Source organism: Ruditapes philippinarum, unplaced genomic scaffold (genome assembly GCF_026571515.1).
Source record: "Ruditapes philippinarum isolate M1 unplaced genomic scaffold, ASM2657151v2 ctg5902_1_1_1_1, whole genome shotgun sequence".
NCBI lineage: Eukaryota > Metazoa > Mollusca > Bivalvia > Venerida > Veneridae > Ruditapes > Ruditapes philippinarum.
The window spans coordinates 25633-46454 of NW_026858980.1; the positions used below are offsets into that span (position 1 = coordinate 25633).

At 33.8% G+C, this 20822-nt stretch overlaps 2 protein-coding genes across 4 annotated transcripts; one reads left to right on the forward strand and one right to left on the reverse strand.

Annotated features, from left to right (window-relative positions):
* On the reverse strand, positions 1-4038 carry LOC132754853 (mitochondrial amidoxime-reducing component 1-like). Its single transcript, XM_060745581.1, has 7 exons — positions 3474-4038; positions 2721-2894; positions 1890-2064; positions 1242-1382; positions 823-887; positions 424-498; positions 1-139 (listed from the first exon to the last, which is right to left on the reverse strand). The coding sequence occupies exons 1-7, from the start codon at positions 3674-3676 to the stop codon at positions 25-27; spliced, it is 948 nt and encodes a 315-aa protein (XP_060601564.1). The 5' UTR covers positions 3677-4038; the 3' UTR covers positions 1-24.
* Positions 4039-4403: 365 nt separating this feature from the next.
* LOC132754854 (zinc finger protein 558-like) lies at positions 4404-19833 on the forward strand. Of its 3 annotated transcripts, none has more exons than XM_060745585.1 (7): positions 4404-4463; positions 10268-10344; positions 10975-12057; positions 12571-12736; positions 14318-14487; positions 17379-17468; positions 18444-19833. In XM_060745585.1, the coding sequence occupies exons 2-7, from the start codon at positions 10281-10283 to the stop codon at positions 18536-18538; spliced, it is 1668 nt and encodes a 555-aa protein (XP_060601568.1). In that variant the 5' UTR covers positions 4404-4463; positions 10268-10280; the 3' UTR covers positions 18539-19833. The 3 variants fall into 3 exon arrangements, with proteins under 3 accessions (XP_060601568.1, XP_060601565.1, XP_060601566.1); XM_060745582.1 differs by having other exon boundaries at positions 4442-4519; positions 18444-19832; XM_060745583.1 differs by having other exon boundaries at positions 4452-4548.
* Positions 19834-20822: the final 989 nt, after the last annotated feature.

Here is a 20822-nt window from a genome sequence, read left to right on the forward strand (position 1 = left end):
TAAAATGGCAACTTGTTCGTGGTTTTATTTCTTGACTACATACACAGGATCTCCTATCTTTATATCACCTTCCGTCTCTACAGCAGTATGTATGCCCATCACCGGCTTGAAAGGGCCATATGGTTCCATGCAACGGAATCTGTAACAGGAATAGTATAATGAAGAGGTTCTTCATTTTATCAGATATTAGATGATTGGACTTAATAATGACTAATACATGTAGTTAAAAGAAACAAAATCAAAAAAAAAATCAGCTGATGAAATCCATAAAATATAATAGTATCTGTTGAATATTGAAAGTACTTTATTGTTAATTCACAACAAAAAGGTGAAAAGTAATCGTTTTTAAACATTAAAATGTCATTATAGGTGTAAATTGTAATATACATGTATTAAAAGAGACTAAAAGGAATGTCGTTTTACTTTTTCAGTTCTGCTAACGGTTGGTTGTCCTTGCTCCTTGACCCAGTTTCAGGATCTACGGTGACGATAGCACACCTGTCAATGTGAATAATATATAACTGTATTGATTTATCATTAGCAACGCAACCATTTACAAAGATATAGTGTCTATATGAAACTCACTGAAAGGAAATAAGTACATTTGAAAAGATGTACACGCAAGTTTTTTAGAACACATATGCTAAAGAGTTAATGTATAAATTAGCAAAAGTTCTGGGAAGTCATTATAATTTATAACGTTATACACGTTACATTACACATTTACGCTAAAATCTACAACACAAAAGAAACGCCGAGATGTCTTGACTTAGCAGTATTTACAAAACTGCATTTTTACAGTTGACATCCCTTTATAAGTACCTTGTACAGTTGTCAACAAATTTTGTTGATGCTTTGTCACCTATGTAGATAGTCTGCCAGTTCACCTAAATTACAATAACTCGTCTTAATAAAAACAGCTTTGAAAACAATAAACAAATACTTATTAAACCAATTATTATAAATTGTTCCAGTCAGCCCAATAACAAATATGAGTGCAAAAATCAGTTTTAATCGAGAAACCTATAAATTGTGATACATGTATTTCTGTAATATAATTACAGGTTGAAAGTATTGTTTTATCGCTTTCTTGATTACATTTTAAAAAAAGTCATTGTATTCAAATTTTATAAAGGATTATAAGCAACTCATCGCATTTTACTAACGGGGAAATTTAAGGGTTAAAATATTCTTCATATTTATATATGTGAGATATATTTTTTTATAAAAGTGAAAATTACTTCATCAAACGGCTCGCTTCCTTCTATCATTATATTTGGTCGGAACTGTAATGAAGAAACTGGTTTATCTAAACGCTGGTTCAACACGTCCATTGAAGATTGACACATTATCATACATGGTACAAAATCTTGGAATGCAACCTGTAACAGGGTGAATATATAATTAATTAATTATTATAGAAATAAACACCCTTGTGAGATCCTCTTTATTAATAAACTAACATAACTTTAGAATCTTGGAGGAAAATGGTACTGGTCAGTGCTCCTTGATCAATTGTCAGCGGGCTCTTTGATCTATCTTGAAGAATAGTCTTTACATTTTCATTTACATGTTGTCAAAGACATTGCTTATTGTGCACAGTGGTGTAAAAAAAGTATGACCAATAAAACTGGTGACAAATCCTTTCCACTGGTTCCAATAAAGTCGTCTTTATTGAGGCATTGTGGTGCAAATATAATGTGATGCATTTGTTGTATCTTGATATGCATTATGTGCAGTAAGTACATAATCATATGTCAAAATGAGTTAACCTTATTCCTGATATTGTCACCTTAAAAGACGTACCTGGAGGTCGTTTGTTTACATTCTGATATGTATTACAAAAGCTGCATACGATTTTGTCATTTTAAAGACATATCACCACTTACCTCATCGTGTTTCCTGATTTGTGTGGGCCAATCTTTCAACACCTGATGAGACAGACGTTTTTCTAATGATGGTGCTGAGTGATGTAATCTCAAATTGTCCTTCCCAACAACTTTTGAAATCCATGCCGCAGCCTTATCACCACAATCTAATGTAGACTGTTTCTGTTCTTTAACTCTGAAAGCGATACCTTTGAGGTTCAGTATAAGATTATAAGGAACTTACACCGGCTTCTGGCATAGACAGGAATATCTAGCTCGAGAGTAATTGTTAAAATCGGGTGTAAGACAGCAGCTGGTAAAGGGGTGTCACTTGAAGGATATAGACTTAACCTGGTAGGTGCCAATCCTATATCAGCGGGTTTTTCTTTGTCTAAATTTTAAAATTACCATTCTCTTAAAACTATTGAAGTACTTTTTAGTGTGTACTATCTATGCAGTATTTTAATAACTGCCTTTATTGCGTGTATTCGCTAAAGCTCATACAAATGCATAATGTGACAAAGAGAACCGTTGAAAGATAACGTAATATATATATAAAACACCACTTAAAGGGAATTCTAAAACCAGGTGTAGTAAAACTATTTCAAATTAATTCTTGCAAGTAAATTAAAAAAAAACACAACATAAAGTGGTGTTGGTAAGGAATCAAACCAGAGACCTTCAGATCGGTAGTCCGACATCTATACCAATACACCAGAGCTCACTGACGAGTGAAGTTAGCAAATATGATATATTCGATAGATGCTGGTCAGTGTTTATTCAAATGATCTTTACGAAAGTTAATGAAGTGCCAGGTTAATATTGTTAGACAATATCTACACAAATACTTACAAAATAGTGACTAAATTTTCCTGGTTGATATCTGGATGTATTGGTAACATAAGAGGTTCCACGTTTGGCGCATCAAGCCGAAGGTTCGTTCCCTCGACACTAGTTCGAATAAGTGTTAGGGTCGGAAGAAAACCAATGTTTTGTCTTTGTCCATTTCTAGTAACAACCCAGTGTCTGAAATGGAAGACATTTGCACCAATATATATTACAATAACATATATGAGTATACTAGTCAGGGTTGGTCTCTCACATGTATCATAAGTGATCAGCTGTGCTATAGCTAGTTAAATTGTACTATAATTGAAGTTTAGCAAGCCAGATTATATTGTTTTATCATTTATAATTAATTTCATTTAGTATACAATGTTCATCTGTAAGCAAAACACAAACGTATATGCATGGTAACAAACAAAGTCATATGATGAAAACTCAGTGTAAATTGGAAATTACATGCATTTGCGCATGCAACATTATTGTAAACATGTATATACCATATTTATTTTTAAATTGCGTCATAAACGACACAGTTGAAGAGGCTAGAATCTGATGCAACATGTTCTACGTAGCTTAATACTATTATGATAAGCATGATGATGAATTTATCTTTTATGATAATAAATGCTAGATTCAAATACACGCGTGTCGTCTATATTTAAATTTGTGTGTGTGTCAATTACTGTATCTTTGTATTACCCAGACCAATTAATTGCTAAGATTCTGCTGTTGTTACATATAATGTAAATTGAATCTTACCTGTCACTTAATCCTTTAGTCATCAATCCATGTTTGGTAAGAGTGACATTTGTAATGTTTTGTAATTCCCTTGCAGATTTTAAAGGAAACACGTTGATTCGCGACACTTGACCAACATATACTTTTTGCCTTTTATAAGCTATCCAGGACAAAGCAGATACTTTAAAAGTCGTACCGATACCGAGGGCTATTAGTACGTCCATTTCATAAGGTTTGTTATTGAAATGACAACAAGAAAATCCCGCGATCAAATGGTATCTTTAAACTTACATGTATATCTTAGCCAACAATTGCAATCCTACTGAGCTACGGCTGATTTCAAATGAGGTCAGTTATTTTACCAACGCTGTAATGTAATGTTCAGCGTTCTTACAGATTCGCTACATGGTTAAACGATAACTTTATTTGTTGATAAAATTAAGTTATTTCAAACATAAATGATGTAGGCTAGAGCCATGCATGATTGCACTTACATTATTCATGAAAAGTACTTTATTTCATAATATTAGTTTTAGGTAATACGTACACAAAACAAAATTCTACAACGATGAATATCCCGCCCCTTCTATACAAACGATAACTTAACTAACAACAAAAGTACATGTATATGTCTGGCTGAGCATTCTGAACTATAAAAAACAGGATATGTATGTACAGTGGAGATCAAGTTGAGGGACATGGGTCGGTCTGTTTATCATATTGTTTACAGACGAATACTTATTTATATATTTATTAATTTTAATCACAGGAACTTGAAATTATATCAATATTAATCATAATATCCAAAATATATCCCTATACAGTATAAGTGTTTATCTATACAGTATAGGGGGTATATTTTGGATATTATCATTAATACTGATATAATTTAAAGTTCCTGTGTTTAATTGAAACTAAATATATCGTCTGCAAAATAATATAATGACGGTAAAATTTCGGGACGGAATATAGCGATGTTATTGATCTGGATCACTTAGATGAAAATAAAGCGTTCGTTACTCTTTGAATATTTCATAAATTTGCAAAATCGTTTTATTTTAATGCTAGTACGTTCTTTAGATATGTTCATAAATATGTATGTATACGAGGTTTATTTGGACATATTGTATAAGATTGTCGTATTTGTTTGCTTATCCCTTTAACACCAGTGAATTTTATTTTTATGAACTGACAGTTTTTCGGACAATAAAAAAATTGGATAAAAGTTACCAAGTTTCCAGCAATAGTCTCAATTGTAAAGAGCCTTTTATTATTTTTTTTTCTCAAAAGCATCTTTGCAACCAATTATAGCTTAAACATAGAACCAGTCCAAGATTTTCAAAAAGGCGCGTCCAGTCCATGCTATCTAGGGATTTTGATTTTTTAGATTTAGACATTTTCATATTGATTCATATGTGATTCAAGATACAAGATGCAAGAAAATTTATTTTACGTTGGATACATATAAACAGAAAACAGTAGCTCATGAGCTATTTTCCGACAAACAATAGTATATGAACTAAACAAAAGTAAAGCAGCTAATATGAAAAAGGCAAAGCCTCAAAGCGAGCTCGATGTACTTTTTATAACGTTCAATAGTATGAAATAATCGCTCATTTTTATTTCAAATGCAGTGACGAGTGCGTGTGACGTCACACACGTAAATATGGCTCCGCCCCTGTCGTTAAATGAATAACGAGTTTTGAAACGTTGATAAAACTTTGTTTATTTTATTTCACTCTATAATTTTTCAAGCGAAATAAAGATTATTAAAGGTTAATTAAATGTAAAACTTAAAACGTTTGCGACATTAAAATAGCGTAGATTGTTTTGCACGTGCTGTTTGGCGCTACATTGTGACGTCACGTAAACAATACTTTAAACGTCTGTACAGCGTTAACGACTGAATAAAAGATATTGGTGTTCGGATTCATTTTCTTAGTTAGACCATTTTCTTCCATTCTAGATAGTTTTCACAACAAAATTCGACAGAAAATTGTTTTTATTTATCAGATTTTTCAAACAAAATGGCGCCTTCAATTTTAATTTTTTTACACAGCTTCCGTTATTCTGGTTCCCTGTCCAATTATGGTTCCCATAGACGTGCGCGGGTGGCCAGTCTACACATCCGTTTTCAGTCAGAATTCCTCAGTTTTTATCGTTATCTTTAAATTCGAAAAGTTGCGATGTGTCCAATTCGGTACTTCGGACGAAAGTTTTCAAAACCATCACTTAGCAGGTACTCGCGTTACCGTAAAGCTCGCTTTGCGAGCAGGCCCTTCGGGCCAGCTCGTCGAGCTCGCTATCAAAGAAAATATAAGCATAAGCACAATAAAGTACATGGAAGTAAGATATTAAAGCAACTAAAAATTCTAAGCATAAGCACATCTAAATACATGGATTTAAGTTATTATAGCACCATGTTTAACCAGTTTAATTATACACAAAAAATTACATACATCAGAGGTGCTGCATAAATAATTATATTCACTTCATCATAAAAAGCATTGACACATGGCTTAGTAAATAGGCCATATTTTGTATATAAGACATGGTTAGGAGTTTAAGAAACAATAATATAAGCACAAGAGGTTGATATATATTTTAACAAAACAATAACTTGTAACAAATTTGAATACAGTTATGTACAAACACACGGTAGGGAGTGGTTTCGTCTAACTACCGGTTTGTCTAACTGATCTTATATAGTAAAACAGGTATTGGTTTCGGCTAACATAATTTATAAAGTGAACAATAGCTATTGTATAATAGGCACATCAATTATCACAGGTCTTACTGTGTGGTTTATCACACATTTTCATGCAATTAAAGACAAGATATTGAAATTTTAAACAAATTCCCAAATAGACATTAACTAATATATAAATATATTGTATTATAATTGTTTCAGGATCTTACCTTCAACATCGTTGTTCGTCCGAACGGTCTCTCAGAATACACTCCAGTGAATCAGCTGCCACAAACTACCGTTGATCCATGTCCTCTCCACGTAATCCCTCACAGCCAATATTGGTCCACTTTGTTGTCAGTTTTAGGCAAACACGCACGTCTATTAAAATATTTCAACACCTTTATGATACATGATTAGTGTTTACTGATCGGCTGATAAGACAACAGGGCTCGACATTAACGGTTGTCCAACTGCCCGGGACAACTAAAAGTTTGGTTCGGGCAAGTTATTTTGACAAGCACTTGTCCGCCGGGACAACTAAAAGTTTGGTCCGGGCAAGTTATTTTGAAAAGCACTTGTCCGACAGGGCAAGTGAAAATAAAAAGCATCATTCACAAAATGCCAGTATTCGAAATTAACGCCAGTCCGAGGCCCGAGGCCACTAAATTTAGCATCGGTCTGGTGATTATTGCAAGGTTGGTGGTCCGACGGACCAGTAGATTTTTTTGTCATGAAAAAATATTATAAGAAAAATTCATCAAAATAATGAAGCAGGGTTCTCTAAAAGATTGATCTTTTTGCCTTTTTTGCAAATGAAACCCATCTATTCTGTCCTAATTGTTCAATACACAGCGAGAGATGTCTAAATTGTATTGAGTAATGGAGGCCGCCATTTTTTAGTCCCCTACCGGAGGGGACTTTAGGTTTACCCTCCGTCCGTCTGTCCGTCAGTCCATCCGTCTGTCCGTCCGCCAGTCCGTCTGTCCATAAAACTGGATCCCGCGATAACACAAAAAGTACTGAAAATATTTTAGTGAAACATGATATATGGATGGATGGCAGTATGGAGATTATGCACGTCTTTTTCTTTTCTTCCTATGTTGAAAATTCTGGTTGCTATGGCAACAAATAGACTGAAAATATGGCAAATTTTACCCATAACCTGGATCCCGTGATAATGCAAAAAGTACTGAAAATATTTTTATGAAACTTGATATATGAATAGATGGCAGTATGGAGATTATGCATGTCTTTTTCTTTTCTTCCTATGTTGAAAATTCTGGTTGCTATGGCAACAAATAGACTGAAAATATGGCAAATTTTACACTTAACCTGGATCCTGTGATAACGCAAAAAGTACTGAAAATATTTTTATGAAACTTGACATATAGGTAGATGGCAGTATGGAAATTATGCGCATCCTTTTCTTATCTTCCTATGTTGAAAATTCTGGTTGCTATAGCAACAAATAGACTGAATTTCAAGATTTCTGATTCTAGTTTTTAAGTTTTTTCACTATAAATACTTTATTTCTTAAGGTATTTTCTTCAAACTTTAAATATGAGTTGCTTGTCATCAACCACATCATATGTGACAAGGTTTACAACTTTAGCACAAAATTTATCAGAATTACCTCCCTTGAACATAAAACTTTTATGAAAAAACATTGTTTTTATTAATAACTTCTTTTTCTGAATGTATCTACTTCAAACTTCATATAAATGTTTCTTATTATCACTCAACATTTGTGAGTGTTCAATACTCTAGCAAGATTATATCCAGAAGTATGCCCCTTTTGAACTTAGACTTTTTTTTGAGAAATTGGTAATTTTTACTCCAACTTCTTCAATCATGATAGGATTTTAAAAATGTTATATTTTGATAACAGGGATGTTTAAAAAATAACTTTGGAGTGTCCTTCAGTCCGTCTGTCTGTACATAAAAACTGTTTCCTGTGATCACTTTTAAAGAACTTTTTCAACAAATTTATTTAAATAGGAACATAAGTGAATGGCCAATGGCCCTTCAGAATGTTGCTTGGGCTCTTACCGGTAGGGGACTTATGGATTGCTTGCAATACTATGATAATTGCTTGTTTTTCTTGGATATTTTCCGTACCACACCGTACAGTTACGGAAATTAAACCATTGTTTATTATGGTCATTATTAAGCTATGATTTTGTGATTAATGAGTTAAGTAAATATTTTGTGTGAAAGTGATTTGTTTAAAGCAAATTGCGTTGTTCATGTTCAATTCTAGTCAATTTTGCCAAAACATTTGGTCCTTAAAGATTTTTCAAAGCTGTCAACATATGGCCCGGAATACAAGACATATTATGCTTCTTTCAAAATTATCAAGGGAAGCATGATAAAGTGTTTTCCTGTTTCCATCAATTTTTTACCTATCTATGTATTTGGTCCGGCTAAAAATCACCAGGTCCAGTAAGATTTGATATTTTACTGGCCCGAATTTCCTGTGCTTTTTAAAGTTTTTCGTGAAGACTGAAATGCATGTACAAAATAAAAAGAGATAACATCTTTTCATTTATAAACATCTTTAAAACAAAAATACACCATGAATCATTATCAATAATGTGAATATACTACAGTCATGTACATTTGTTGATATAGGAAACGGGAGCAAAAATATGAGCATGTGCCGCGGTAAGGTAATTCCCCGTTCTAATAATAGACTATATCTAATTTTTTACAAGGTAATTCCCGGCTTATGCTGTCGTTTAAATTTTGATGTTTGCATGTAAAGATATCATTGAAAATATGTAAATAATCGTTTTGATCTTTAAATATAATTGTTAAATAAAGTTTTTGCATTTAAAATGATTTATTGTTTTATCTAATATAACAACATTATGAACATAGTCAAGGAAGACTCGTTTACGGCTGTTGACATCAATTCGCGGATGATGATTGAATGGGGAATTACCTTACCGCGGCACATGTTCATAATTTTCCTTCCGTTTCCTATATCAACAAATGTACATGACCATAGTATATTCACATTGAATAAACAGATGAACCGATGTTTTAGAAAAACTACTAAATACAAAAAATATTTGTGTCTAACTAACAATCAATTTCATAAACAATATGTCCAGTTTATTGCCTTATGTTAACATTACCTTATACAAGAAGTATTAATGTATGAGCTTGTTTGTCTTTTCTGATTTATACATTTTTACCATTTTTAGGTCAGGACAAGTAAGTCTTAGGTCAGGGCAAGTAGTTTTAAAAACTACTTGCCTGACAGGACAACCTGATTCAAAAGTTAATGTCTAGGCCTGGACAAACAAACTTTCTCTGTCATCAATTATAAACAATTGATTTATTTCGTAAACCAAGCCCTAACTAAACAATTAATTTTGCAAACAAAATAATGTTGTTTTTTTTTGTACTTTATTCTTGACTCAAAAATAATTTATCAAATAATGAAAAAAACTTTTCAAGTGTAATATATAAGCACACTTCTACAATATATTATATTCATTAATGATATTTGCGTCATAATTTAATTATAACAAAATATTGATGATAAAAACACTATATAAATGAACCACGTCTGTTAGACGAAACCACTTTCGCACCTCTTCATAAATTAAGTTAGCCGAACCGGTAGTTAGACGAAACCACCCTAATTCCAAACACACAAACATAGTTAAAATAATGCTAAGCTGTGGGCAATTAATGCACTTGAAGAGAAGAAGATTTTTTAAGACATTTAACTATAAAAGTCTATGTAAAATGAAACACCTAGGGTGGCAGCCGCAGTGATTTTCCTACCTATTTAACAGACTCAGATAAAATGCCTCTTCTCATTTGAAATTTTCTTTAAAATCATGCAGTTTTCCCAAAATCTAAACTTAAACCTGCTTTTTTAATTCCCAAAGTAGCAATGTTAGCGATAATTTTTCACATTTTTTGTGAGATTTTCAGAGACAGTGGTGTGCTATAATAATATTGAATTTAATTGGCAAAGAAAATAGAAAAAAATATTGATATAATAAAAGTATAAAATTCACAAATACCGGTATGCTCAAATTGGATAAAATAATAATAAAATTGTATATAAAATTTAATAAAATGAAATTTTGTTTATTTATTTTAGTTGATGTCCCATCATGAGTGATAGTATGAAAGAAGATAGTTGTCAAGTAGAGTCATCATCTGCTTCACTTTCAGCAGGTACATGTATAACCCTAAATTTCTTAAATGGAATTGTCAAGTTTACATTTTGGGAATTATTATTATCAATTATCTATTATCAATTTTGTGTATAAGGAGATGAAATTTTGAAGTTGGTCAGTCAACAGTGTAGCTCCCAGTCAGACTGCATGGTTATGCTAGCTGGGCTCTATACTGGTGACAGAGTTTCAGCAGGTTAAGGGCTAAATACATGTTTACATATTCATAAGTTAGTTGGTTTTTTCTTGTTTAGTTGGTTTTTTCTTGTTTTCCTTCCTATTATGTTTAATTTTACATACTCTGAAATATGAGTTATGAGCCTCTCTTTTATGTAATAAATTTATAAAACATGTAGGTACATCTAATAATTAATATCCATGTACAGTGAAATTTTCACCTGGTTTGAATAATTTCTATTTAACATTATTTCTTGTTTCATTTTCTTATTTTCCTTAATTGTACAAAGTACAATGTATCTCTTTGTGAAATTCATTTATGGCTGTTTAAATATCATGCATGAAGAATAATCATGTGCTCTCTCCAGTGACAGCTATTGATTTAGTTGGTTTCTAATTTGCTTACTTATTTCATTTCCTTGTTCAGTTTATGGCACAGTTTTTTTGTTTTCAGACATGTCAATGTTAGATGAACTCTTCCCAAGTCTTGGTAATGGAGAATCATCTGGAAGCCACTTAACCAACCAGCTGGCAATTCTTCTTCAAAACCTAGGTTCCAGTGATGATGAGAGTTCTAATGGACCAAACTTGTATAATCCTCTACAGCTGTCTCCACCCAGACTTAATGAAATACATGCCCTCGCAACTGCAAATCTCATCTCTCAAACACAAGAAGCTATCATGCAGGAATATAATATCACTGACTTTGATTTTGACAAGTGCACTTACTCAAATAACCAGAAAAATCCTGAATCCTCTAGTAATGTAGATGAAACACATGATTTGGGTGGTAATATTCTGGGAAATGTATCTCACAATATAAATAGTATTCCATGTAGTGTATTGGATACCTTTTCAGACAAAACAAGACAGGGTTGTGAAATAAGTAATCATACCTCAAGCATTTCTTATAATGATGATGCTAATTATACTACCCTTTTAAATGTTAAAATTCCTAAAGAAGATATAGACTTAAGTTTAACTAAAGTAAAGTCAAAGACTTGTGAAACAAATAATAGCATTGAAAGTGAAAAAACTGAAGTTTTTAAACAAGTCAGTGAGCCATGTTTTAAATCAACAAATATTTCTGAACTAGAATTGGAGACTCAGTCAGCAGTTAAAAACATTTTAGATACACCCTGTCCATTACAAAAAGATAGTGTTATAAATAGTTTATCAACAAATGAAGAACTAAATACCAGAATCAGTAGACCTGGATATATTGGAATAAAAAAGTGTCCTCAAGACCATCTTTTAGGGGATACACTAGGAGATTCAGAGTCCTTTTCAAACAAATGGGTCGAGCAAACACAACAGAGCACAGATTTAAAAAGGAAGCATGACTTGATAAATTATATGCTGCCCCCAAAGAAAAGACATGTAGAGTGTAATACAGCATCTATGACACTGAATGGAAGCCAGTCTCAGGATGAAAATAGGAATATTCATTACAACAATACTTCACACAATGAAACAAATGTTAGAAGTGAAGGGTATATACCTGGGAATAGGAATATAAGTAAAGAAAATGAAAAAGGTTGGTAAATTTCCAATAATGTCTTCAATTTTAAACCAGGTTTGGAGGGTATGGGGAGTTACTTACTTAGTTTTAGCCATATTATGGCCCTTTGTTGTAACTTGTTGTTTTTTTTTTTAAATGTAATGTACAAAACTGTTCTCATGGGATTACAACCAAATCTCACATATCTAACATCATCAAATTCCATAGTGTGTTTGTTTTGTGATTCTATCATTATTCATGGAAAACCTTTTTTTTTGTGACAATTTTCTGCAGTTGAACTTGAAGTCATGCAAAATTTATCACTTTTGTCATGTAACTTGTTTTCAAAGACTCTTCACATCATTACACACATTTGTGACCTCTAAATGCTGTATGAAACAGTATCATAGTTTAATTAGAAATTACTGTTCTAAAACAGAAATTATTCTCCATTGTTATGATTTTAATATGAGAGATATTGATTTTTTAAAATTTTGAATTTTCTAGGAAAATATTTTTAAAAAATGTTAAATTATCTTTTTTTTTCAGAGAAGCCTATACTGTATGTGTGTGTGATGTGTATGAAACAGTTCAGTAATGTAGATAAACTAGAGGTACACTCTACCAATCATCAGCATTACAGCTGTCCTGTCCCTGATTGTGTGAGAACATTCACTTACAGAAGTCATCTTAGTTACCACAAACAAACACATGAGTAAGTACTAGTTTTCAGTTATCCGATATTAGCACAGACAAAATTATATCGATTAGACTAGTTTACAGTTACCAAAACAAACTATACTTTTACCCAATTTTACCACACAGACAAACAAGAGTAAGTACCACATATTGTTGTGCAATTTTACCATAGAAAAGGGTAAATATTTTGCCATGGATTTTTTTGCTTGAATCAAATTTAAACAAGTTCTGTTGTACATACATGACTACAGTCAACTATCGTTATCTCGACATTGCTTTTCTCGATAGTTCTTTATCTTGATGACATTTTAAAAGTCCCGATTTTCTTCCTTCTTTATCTATATTGGAAATATGTGTTTATCTCGATATTTTTATTTCGATATTTTCAGTATCTCGAAGTAAAATTTCAGCCCCGACAGTAATTTTCACACTATTATCATTTCTTTATCTCGACTAATAATTGTTCGTCTTTCCACCGCAGAGGTGTGAAAAACACAAATCAGACGATAATCACTTAATAGCATGTGTCATAATGATGACTATGTTTGTAACAAGTCGAACATTGTTTATAAATGTTTACCTAATTAACGTATTGATTGACTTATGTCCAAAATGAGTGAATCTTCCATTATTTATAAAATATTCGAACAGTGTATTAAATTCATTGTGACTTTAGATGTAAATGAAAAGTGTTCAGTATAAAAACATTATCGTTGCAATATTGTTTTACAACATCGAAAAAAATAGCAAACAGCGGTAGAACTATTTCGAGAATGGTCCAATAACCAACCTGGGAGGATATCTGGATCGACCAGGCTGAAAACGTTTTCACTATAGTGGTGTATTACTGAGTAAACCTCACTATGTGTTTTTATCACAGACTCCAGTTTTTTGGCTGGTAAATATCCGCTAATTTAACTTTGTTAAATATCGACTTTTGGATATAAGGCTCAAGAAAACATGACATGGAGATATCATACTTTTAATCTATTTGACTTAAGATATGCACATGCCTTTGTAAAAATCAGTTACTGCCTTGTTCAAACCTTATACGTTTATCTCGACATTTCGTTATCTCGATATTTTTTGGACGGTCCCGATGACTTCGAGATAACGAGAGTCGACTGTATGTTACTTTAATTATATACATGTTATATATACATATAATATCATATGATATATTAAATTATTGACAATTTTGTAGTTATAGAGTTTCAGAAAATACACATTTGAGTATATTTATAATGATGTTTATAATGTAAGAACAGTATATTATAAACCATTACCCTGTCTCATTTATGTGATTGACTAGTCCTTCTTTCAGTTTAGAAATGCCCATTGTTAATGAGAGGGAATTTTGATATCAAATTCTAGAATTCAGCAGTAAAGAAAAAAGAGTCTGATGAGACTACATTGATATGCAGGCTTACCTGGCTTGTATGGGTTGCTTAGGTCTGTAATCAATGCCACTGGATAGTAAGATTGCTTAACTTTAACTACTGATGTGCAGAGGTTGTTGTTGAGGACATTTTGATGTGATATATCTAAAATAAGGAGGAATGTATTTGTCAATTATGTATTTGTTTTGTCTCAACAGAGGACAGAAGAATCACCAGTGTTCAGAATGTGGTAAAGTGTTTTCAAAAGCTCAACATTTAGATAAGCATGTGATGACGCACAAGGAGATCAAACCATTTACCTGTAGTGTCTGTAATAAAAGTTTTATTACAGCTGGTAACCTCAAAAATCATTCCAGAACTCATTCAGGTATTTTAAGCATTGTTTAATTGTAGCATAGCCACCACTATTAAGTAACATATGATTTTTAAAGGCACATTATGCCTCTGAAATGAATAAATTTTTCCTTCTTTAGAAAGGGCCAATATGAGTTTTATAACGTTTAAATAATGGTTTTTGAGCATGATACAATGTAATTTCTTATTCCATGGAAAAAGTGTGGAAAGACATGGGAATATTTGTTATAAAAATAGAAAAAATGTAAACAAAGTACTAATTTGACTTCCATTCAAAATACTAAATCACTGTAATTGTACTATTTTCAAAAAGGTTAAATGGCCAAAAGATGGTTCAGGAAAATGGCCAATAAGTAACCATTTAGAAACTATAACAGAACATCAGAAATAGAAAGCTTTATAGAAATAAAAATAAATGTATTTCTGGGGGATTATATAATGGACTGTTAAAAGAAATTGTATGCAGTTTAATGCCAATCTTTTGTTTTTATATGCCCGAAAGGGCATATTATGTTATACCCCCTGGCGTCCATCCGTCCGTCCGTCCGTTAGCAATTTGTCCGTTAGCAATTTGGTTTCCGGAGCATAACTTAAGTTCCATTTGGCCCCCAATGTTCAAACTTCATAGGATGATTGTCCATATTGGGTAGATGACCCCTATTGATTTTGGGGTCAAAAGGTCAAAGGTCAAGGTCACTATTACCTTGATACTGAAAACAGTTTCCGTCCGTTAGCAATTTGGTTTCCGGAGCATAACTTAAGTTCCATCTGGCCCACAATGTTCAAACTTCATAGGATGATTGTCCATATTGGGTAGAAGACCCCTATTGATTTTGGGGTCAAAAGGTCAAAGGTCAAGGTCACTATTACCTTAAAACTGAAAACAATTTCCGGAGCATAACTTAAGTTCCATTTGACCCACAATTATCAAACTTCATAGGATGATTGTCCATATTGGGTAGAAGACCCCTATTGATTTTGGGGTCAAAAGGTCAAAGGTCAAAGTCACTATTACCTTGATACTGAAAACAGTTTCCGTCCGTTAGCAATTTGTCCGTTAGCAATTTGGTTTCCGGAGCATAACTTAAGTTCCATTTGGCCCACAATGTTCAAACTTCATAGGATGATTGTCCATATTGGGTAGAAGACCCCTATTGATTTTGGGGTCACAAGGTCAAAGGTCAAGGTCACTATTACCTTAAAACTAAAACAGTTTCCGTCTGTTAGCAATTTGGTTTCCGGAGCATAACTTAAGTTCCATCTGGCCCACAATGTTCAAACTTCATAGGATGATTGTCCATATTGGGTAGAAGACCCCTATTGATTTTGGGGTCAAAAGGTCAAAGGTCAAGGTCACTATTACCTTAAAACTGAAAACAATTTCCGGAGCATAACTTAAGTTCCATTTGACCCACAATTATCAAACTTCATAGGATGATTGTCCATATTAGGTAGAAGACCCCTATTGATTTTGGGGTCAAAAGGTCAAAGGTCAAGGTCACTATTACCTTGATACTGAAAACAGTTTCCGTCCGTTAGCAATTTGTCCGTTAGCAATTTGGTTTCCGGAGCATAACTTAAGTTCCATTTTGCCCACAATGTTCAAACTTCATAGGATGATTGTCCATATTGGGTAGAAGACCCCTATTGATTTTGGGGTCACAAGGTCAAAGGTCAAGGTCACTATTACCTTAAAACTGAAAACAGTTTCTGGAGCATAACTTAAGTTCCATTTGACCCACAATGTTCAAACTTCATAGGATCATTGTCCATGTTGGGTAGAAGACCCCTATTGATTTTGGGGTCACAAGGTCAAAGGTCAAGGTCACTATTACCTTGATACTGAAAACAGTTTCCGGAGCATAACTTAAGTCCATTTGACCCACAATGTTCAAACTTCATAGGATGATTGTTCATATTAGGTAGAAGACCCCTATTGATTTTGGGGTCACAAGGTCAAAGGTCAAGGTCACTATTACCTTGATACAGAAAACAGTTTCCGGAGCATAACTTAAGTTCCATTTGACCCACAATGTTCAAACTTCATAAGTTGATTGTCCATATTAAGTAGAAGACCCCTATTGATTTTGGGGTCAAAAGGTCAAAGGTCAAGGTCACTATTACCTTGATACTGAAAACAGTTTCCGGAGCATAACTTAAATTCCATTTGACCCACATATTCAAACTTCATAGGATGATTGTCCATATAAGGTAGAAGACCCCTATTGATTTTAGGGTCACAAGGTCAAAGGTTAAGGTCAGCATATTCCCATGTCTAATGAATGCTTCATCCTTACTAAAAAAAAAAACACTTTCGGGCATATAATGCTCCGCCTAGCGGTGCTCTTGTTAAAATTTGTTGTCAGTAAAATATTCTGAAGTTTCAGTGAAATTCTTTATAGATAAATGGCATGTGTACATTACTTTTTGTCTATGATACATCTGTAGGCTTGTATTTAAAAAAAAATACCAATTAATGTTTTAAACTTATGAACATAAGCATGACAGTGGATTGTTAAGGTTAACATTATCTTAAATTTTAAAGAAGTTCATATATATTTATCAATTAATCTATTTACATTGTACATGTAAAGAGACTTTGTTTGTTTATCGTGAAATATGATGAGAAAAAAAACTTGCTAAAAATATGTGAGCTGCGTCACGACAAAACCAACATAGTGCGTTTGCGACCAGCATGGATCCAGACCAGCCTGCGCATCCGCGCAGTCTGATCAGGATCCATGCTGTTCGCTAACCAACTCTATTACAAGTAAAGAAACTGATAGTGAACAGCATGGATCCTGATCAGACTGCGCGGGCTGGTCTGGATCCATGCTGGTCGCAAACGCACTATGTTGGTTTTGTCATGACGCGGCTCATGTGTATATTACTGTTCTGTTTCAGGAGAGCGACCATATGCTTGTGATGTAAAGGATTGTACAAAAACATTTGCAGAGCTGTCAAGTCTTAAGAAGCACAAAGTTATACATACAGGTAACGAATACACACACACAAATATAGATATTCTTTTGTCAAGAAATAAAGATAGATAAATGAATGAGATTTCATGTGTTCTGGTAACTATATAGGAGGAGTAGAACTTGTACTAGCTCAGGTCATTATAAACAGAGGAATGATTTCATGCCAAAAAATATCTTTGCATGTATTTTGTACAAGGCTTATCATATAAAATTAAATTATATATGATAACAGAGTAACCTTTTGTTTGTGAATTTTACTTGTGAAGATCAGTGTCTCTTCTAGGATTAAAAAACGGGGGATTTTTATCGAAAAGCGAGAATTTATTACATTTGTTGATCTTTTTTCATCCTTTCTCTATGTTAAATTTTTCCCCTGCGTCTTAAAAAAAGTAGTAAGTGTAGAAGGATTTATTTTTGATTAACAATGAAGAATGGTTATCTTATTTCACATTTCATTAGAAAAACCTGTTATATTATTTGGTCTTTAAGTCAATGTCACATTTACATACAATATGACCTAGTGTGAGAAAGCTATCCAGTTAGCTTATAGAAGGTTGTTGGTTCTACTTAGGTGCCAACTTATGCCAGAAATACTGCATGAAGGGACACCTGAAGACTTTCTCCACCAGTAAAGCTGAAAGGTTTAAAGTCGCTACACGACTTTAAAAGTGTTGATGTGACTTAAAAATTAACAAAAACACAGTCTCCATAAAGGGATTGCTAATGTGATGGATTAAATGTAGGAGAGTGATGGACTGCTGTACCATCATAAGTGAAAGATTACTAATTTCAATTTGTTTAACCAGTATTTTCTTTATCTTTTCAGAATAAAAACTCATCTGCTATGATATATTTTAGACAATATGTATAGTTCGTGTTTCAGAATTTAGAAACAAAAAGCTTTTTTGTCTATTTTCTCCAAAATCATCAATTTCAAACTGAATGCTATATTTGGCTACCATCTATATTTTTGTATATATTATTTCAGGTGAGAAGAGCTTCAGATGTGATTTGTGTGGAAAAAGTTTTACACAGGCCAGTAGCCGGAATTATCACATGAAAAAACATAAAGAGAAAACATAATTGACAGTGATTATATATCCAATTTGTTAAAGTGTTATTTTTTTATATCACATGTATTGTACTCTTAAAGCTGGCTTTAACTTGGGCATTCTCTATACCAAATATGCAGAGAGGGTTGTTATCTTCTAATAAGAAATTTTCCAAAGTAGTAAGTTTATTCTTGAATATTTCATTTGAAGAACCTGTTAACCAAATACACATTCTCATTTTCCACTGTCAAGTTGATCAGAGTCAGCTATTTATTTCAAAAGGTTGATTAATATTATTATGCCCCCATTTCGAAGAAAAGGGGGTATATTGCTTTGCACTTGTCGGTCCGTCGGTCCGTCGGTCCGTTGGTCCGTCGGTCCGTCGGTCCGTAGACCAAATGGTTTCCGAGTGATAACTAAAGAACCCTTAGGCCCAGGAACTTCAAACTTGGTATGGTGATTGGTCATGACCAGTAGATGACCCCTATTGATTTTGGGGTCAAGGGGTCAAAGGTCAAGGTCACATTGACCTTGTAAGCAAAAATGGTTTCCGATCAATAACTACAGAACCTTAAGGCCTAGGAACTTCAAACTTGGTATGGTGATTGGTCATGATCAGTAGATGACCCCTTTTGATTTTGGAGTCAAGGGGTCAAAGGTCAAGGTCACATTGACCTTGTGAGCAAAAACGGTTTCCGATCAATAACTAAAGAACCTTAAGGCCTAGAAACTTCAAACTTGGTATGGTGATTGGTCATGATCAGTAGATGACCCCTATTGATTTTGGGGTCAAGGGGTCAAAGGTCAAGGTCACATTGACCTCGTGAGCAAAAACGGTTTCCGATCAATAACTAAAGAACCTTAAGGCCTAGGAACTTCAAACTTGGTATGGTGATTGGTCATGATCAGTAGATGACCCCTATTGATTTTTGGGTCAAGAGGTCAAAGGTCAAGGTCTCATTGACCTTGTAAGCAAAAACAGTTTCTGATCAATAACTAAAGAACTTTAAGGCCTAGGAACTTCAAACTTGGTATGGTGATTGGTCATGATCAGTAGATGACCCCTATTGATTTTGGGGTCAAGAGGTCAAAGGTCAAGGTCACATTGACCTCTTGGGTAAAAACGGTTTTTGATCAATAACAAAAGAACCCTTAGGCCTAGGAACTTCAAACTTGGTATGGTGATTGGTTATGACCAGCAGATGACCCCTATTGATTTCGGGGTTAAGGCGTCAAAGGTCAAGGTCACATTGACCTTGTAGGTAAAAACGGTTTCCGATCAATAACGAAAAACCCTTAGGCCTAGGGACTTCAAACTTGATATGGTGATTGGTCATGATCAGTAGATGACCCCTATTGATTTTGGGGTCAAAGGGGTTGAAGGTCAAGGTCACATTGACCTCTTGAGTAAAAAACGGTTTCGGATCAATAACTAAAGAACCTTAGGCCTAGGAACTTCAAACTTGGTATGGTGATTGGTCATGACCAGCAGATGACCCCTATTGATATTGGGGTTAAGGGGTCAAAGGGCAGGGTCACATTGACCTTGTAGGTAAAAATGCTTTCCAATCAATAACTTTAAGAACCCTTAGGCCTAGGAACTTCAAACTTTGTATGGTGATTGGTCATGACCAGCAGATGACCTGTTGATATTGGGGTCAAGGGTCAAAGGTCAAGGTCACATTTGACCTTGTAGGTAAAAACGGTTTCCGATCAATTAACTAAAAACGCTTAGGGCCTAGGAACTTCAAACTTTGTATGATGATTGGTCGTGACCAGCAGATGACCCCTATTGAGTTTTGGTTCAAGGGGTAAAAGGTCAAGGTCACATTGACCTTGTAAGTAAAAACGGTTTCTGATCAATAACTTAAGAACACCTAGGCCTAGGAACTTCAAACTATGTATGGTGATTTGCCATGAACCAGCAGATTACCCCTATTGATTTTGGGATCAAGGGGTCAAAGGTCAAGGTCACATTGACATTGTAAGTAAAAACGGTTTCTGATCAATAACTAAAGTACGCTTCGGCCTACGAACTTAATACTTGGCATGATGATTGGTCATGACCAACAGATGACCCCTTTTGATTTTGGGGTCAAAGGTCAAGGTCACATTGATCTTGTATGTTAAAACAGTTTCCGATCAATAACTAAAGAACCCTTAGGCCTAGGAACTTCAAACTTGGTATGGTGATTGGTCATGACCAGCAGATGACCTATTGATTTTGGGGTCAAGGGGTCAAAGGTCAAGGTCTCGTTGACTTTGTAGGTAAAAAAGGTTTCCAATCAATTAACTGGAAATGCTTAGGCCTAGGA

What these genes read in the sequence shown, in the direction of transcription:
- LOC132754854 (XM_060745585.1), top strand. Translation starts at nt 10,281, where the DNA reads ATGAGTGATAGTATGAAAGAAGATAGTTGTCAAGTAGAGTCATCATCT. An exon ending in ATCTGCTTCACTTTCAGCAG is followed by an intron (nt 10,345 to 10,974) that starts GTACATGTATAA and finishes TTTTGTTTTCAG; the next exon opens with ACATGTCAATGTTAGATGAA. An exon ending in AAGTAAAGAAAATGAAAAAG is followed by an intron (nt 12,058 to 12,570) that starts GTTGGTAAATTT and finishes TTTTTTTTTCAG; the next exon opens with AGAAGCCTATACTGTATGTG.
- LOC132754853 (XM_060745581.1), bottom strand. Translation starts at nt 3,676, where the DNA reads ATGGACGTACTAATAGCCCTCGGTATCGGTACGACTTTTAAAGTATCT. An exon ending in AAATCAGGAAACACGATGAG is followed by an intron (nt 1,383 to 1,889) that starts GTAAGTGGTGAT and finishes ACCCTGTTACAG; the next exon opens with GTTGCATTCCAAGATTTTGT. An exon ending in CCGTTAGCAGAACTGAAAAA is followed by an intron (nt 140 to 423) that starts GTAAAACGACAT and finishes TTCCTGTTACAG; the next exon opens with ATTCCGTTGCATGGAACCAT.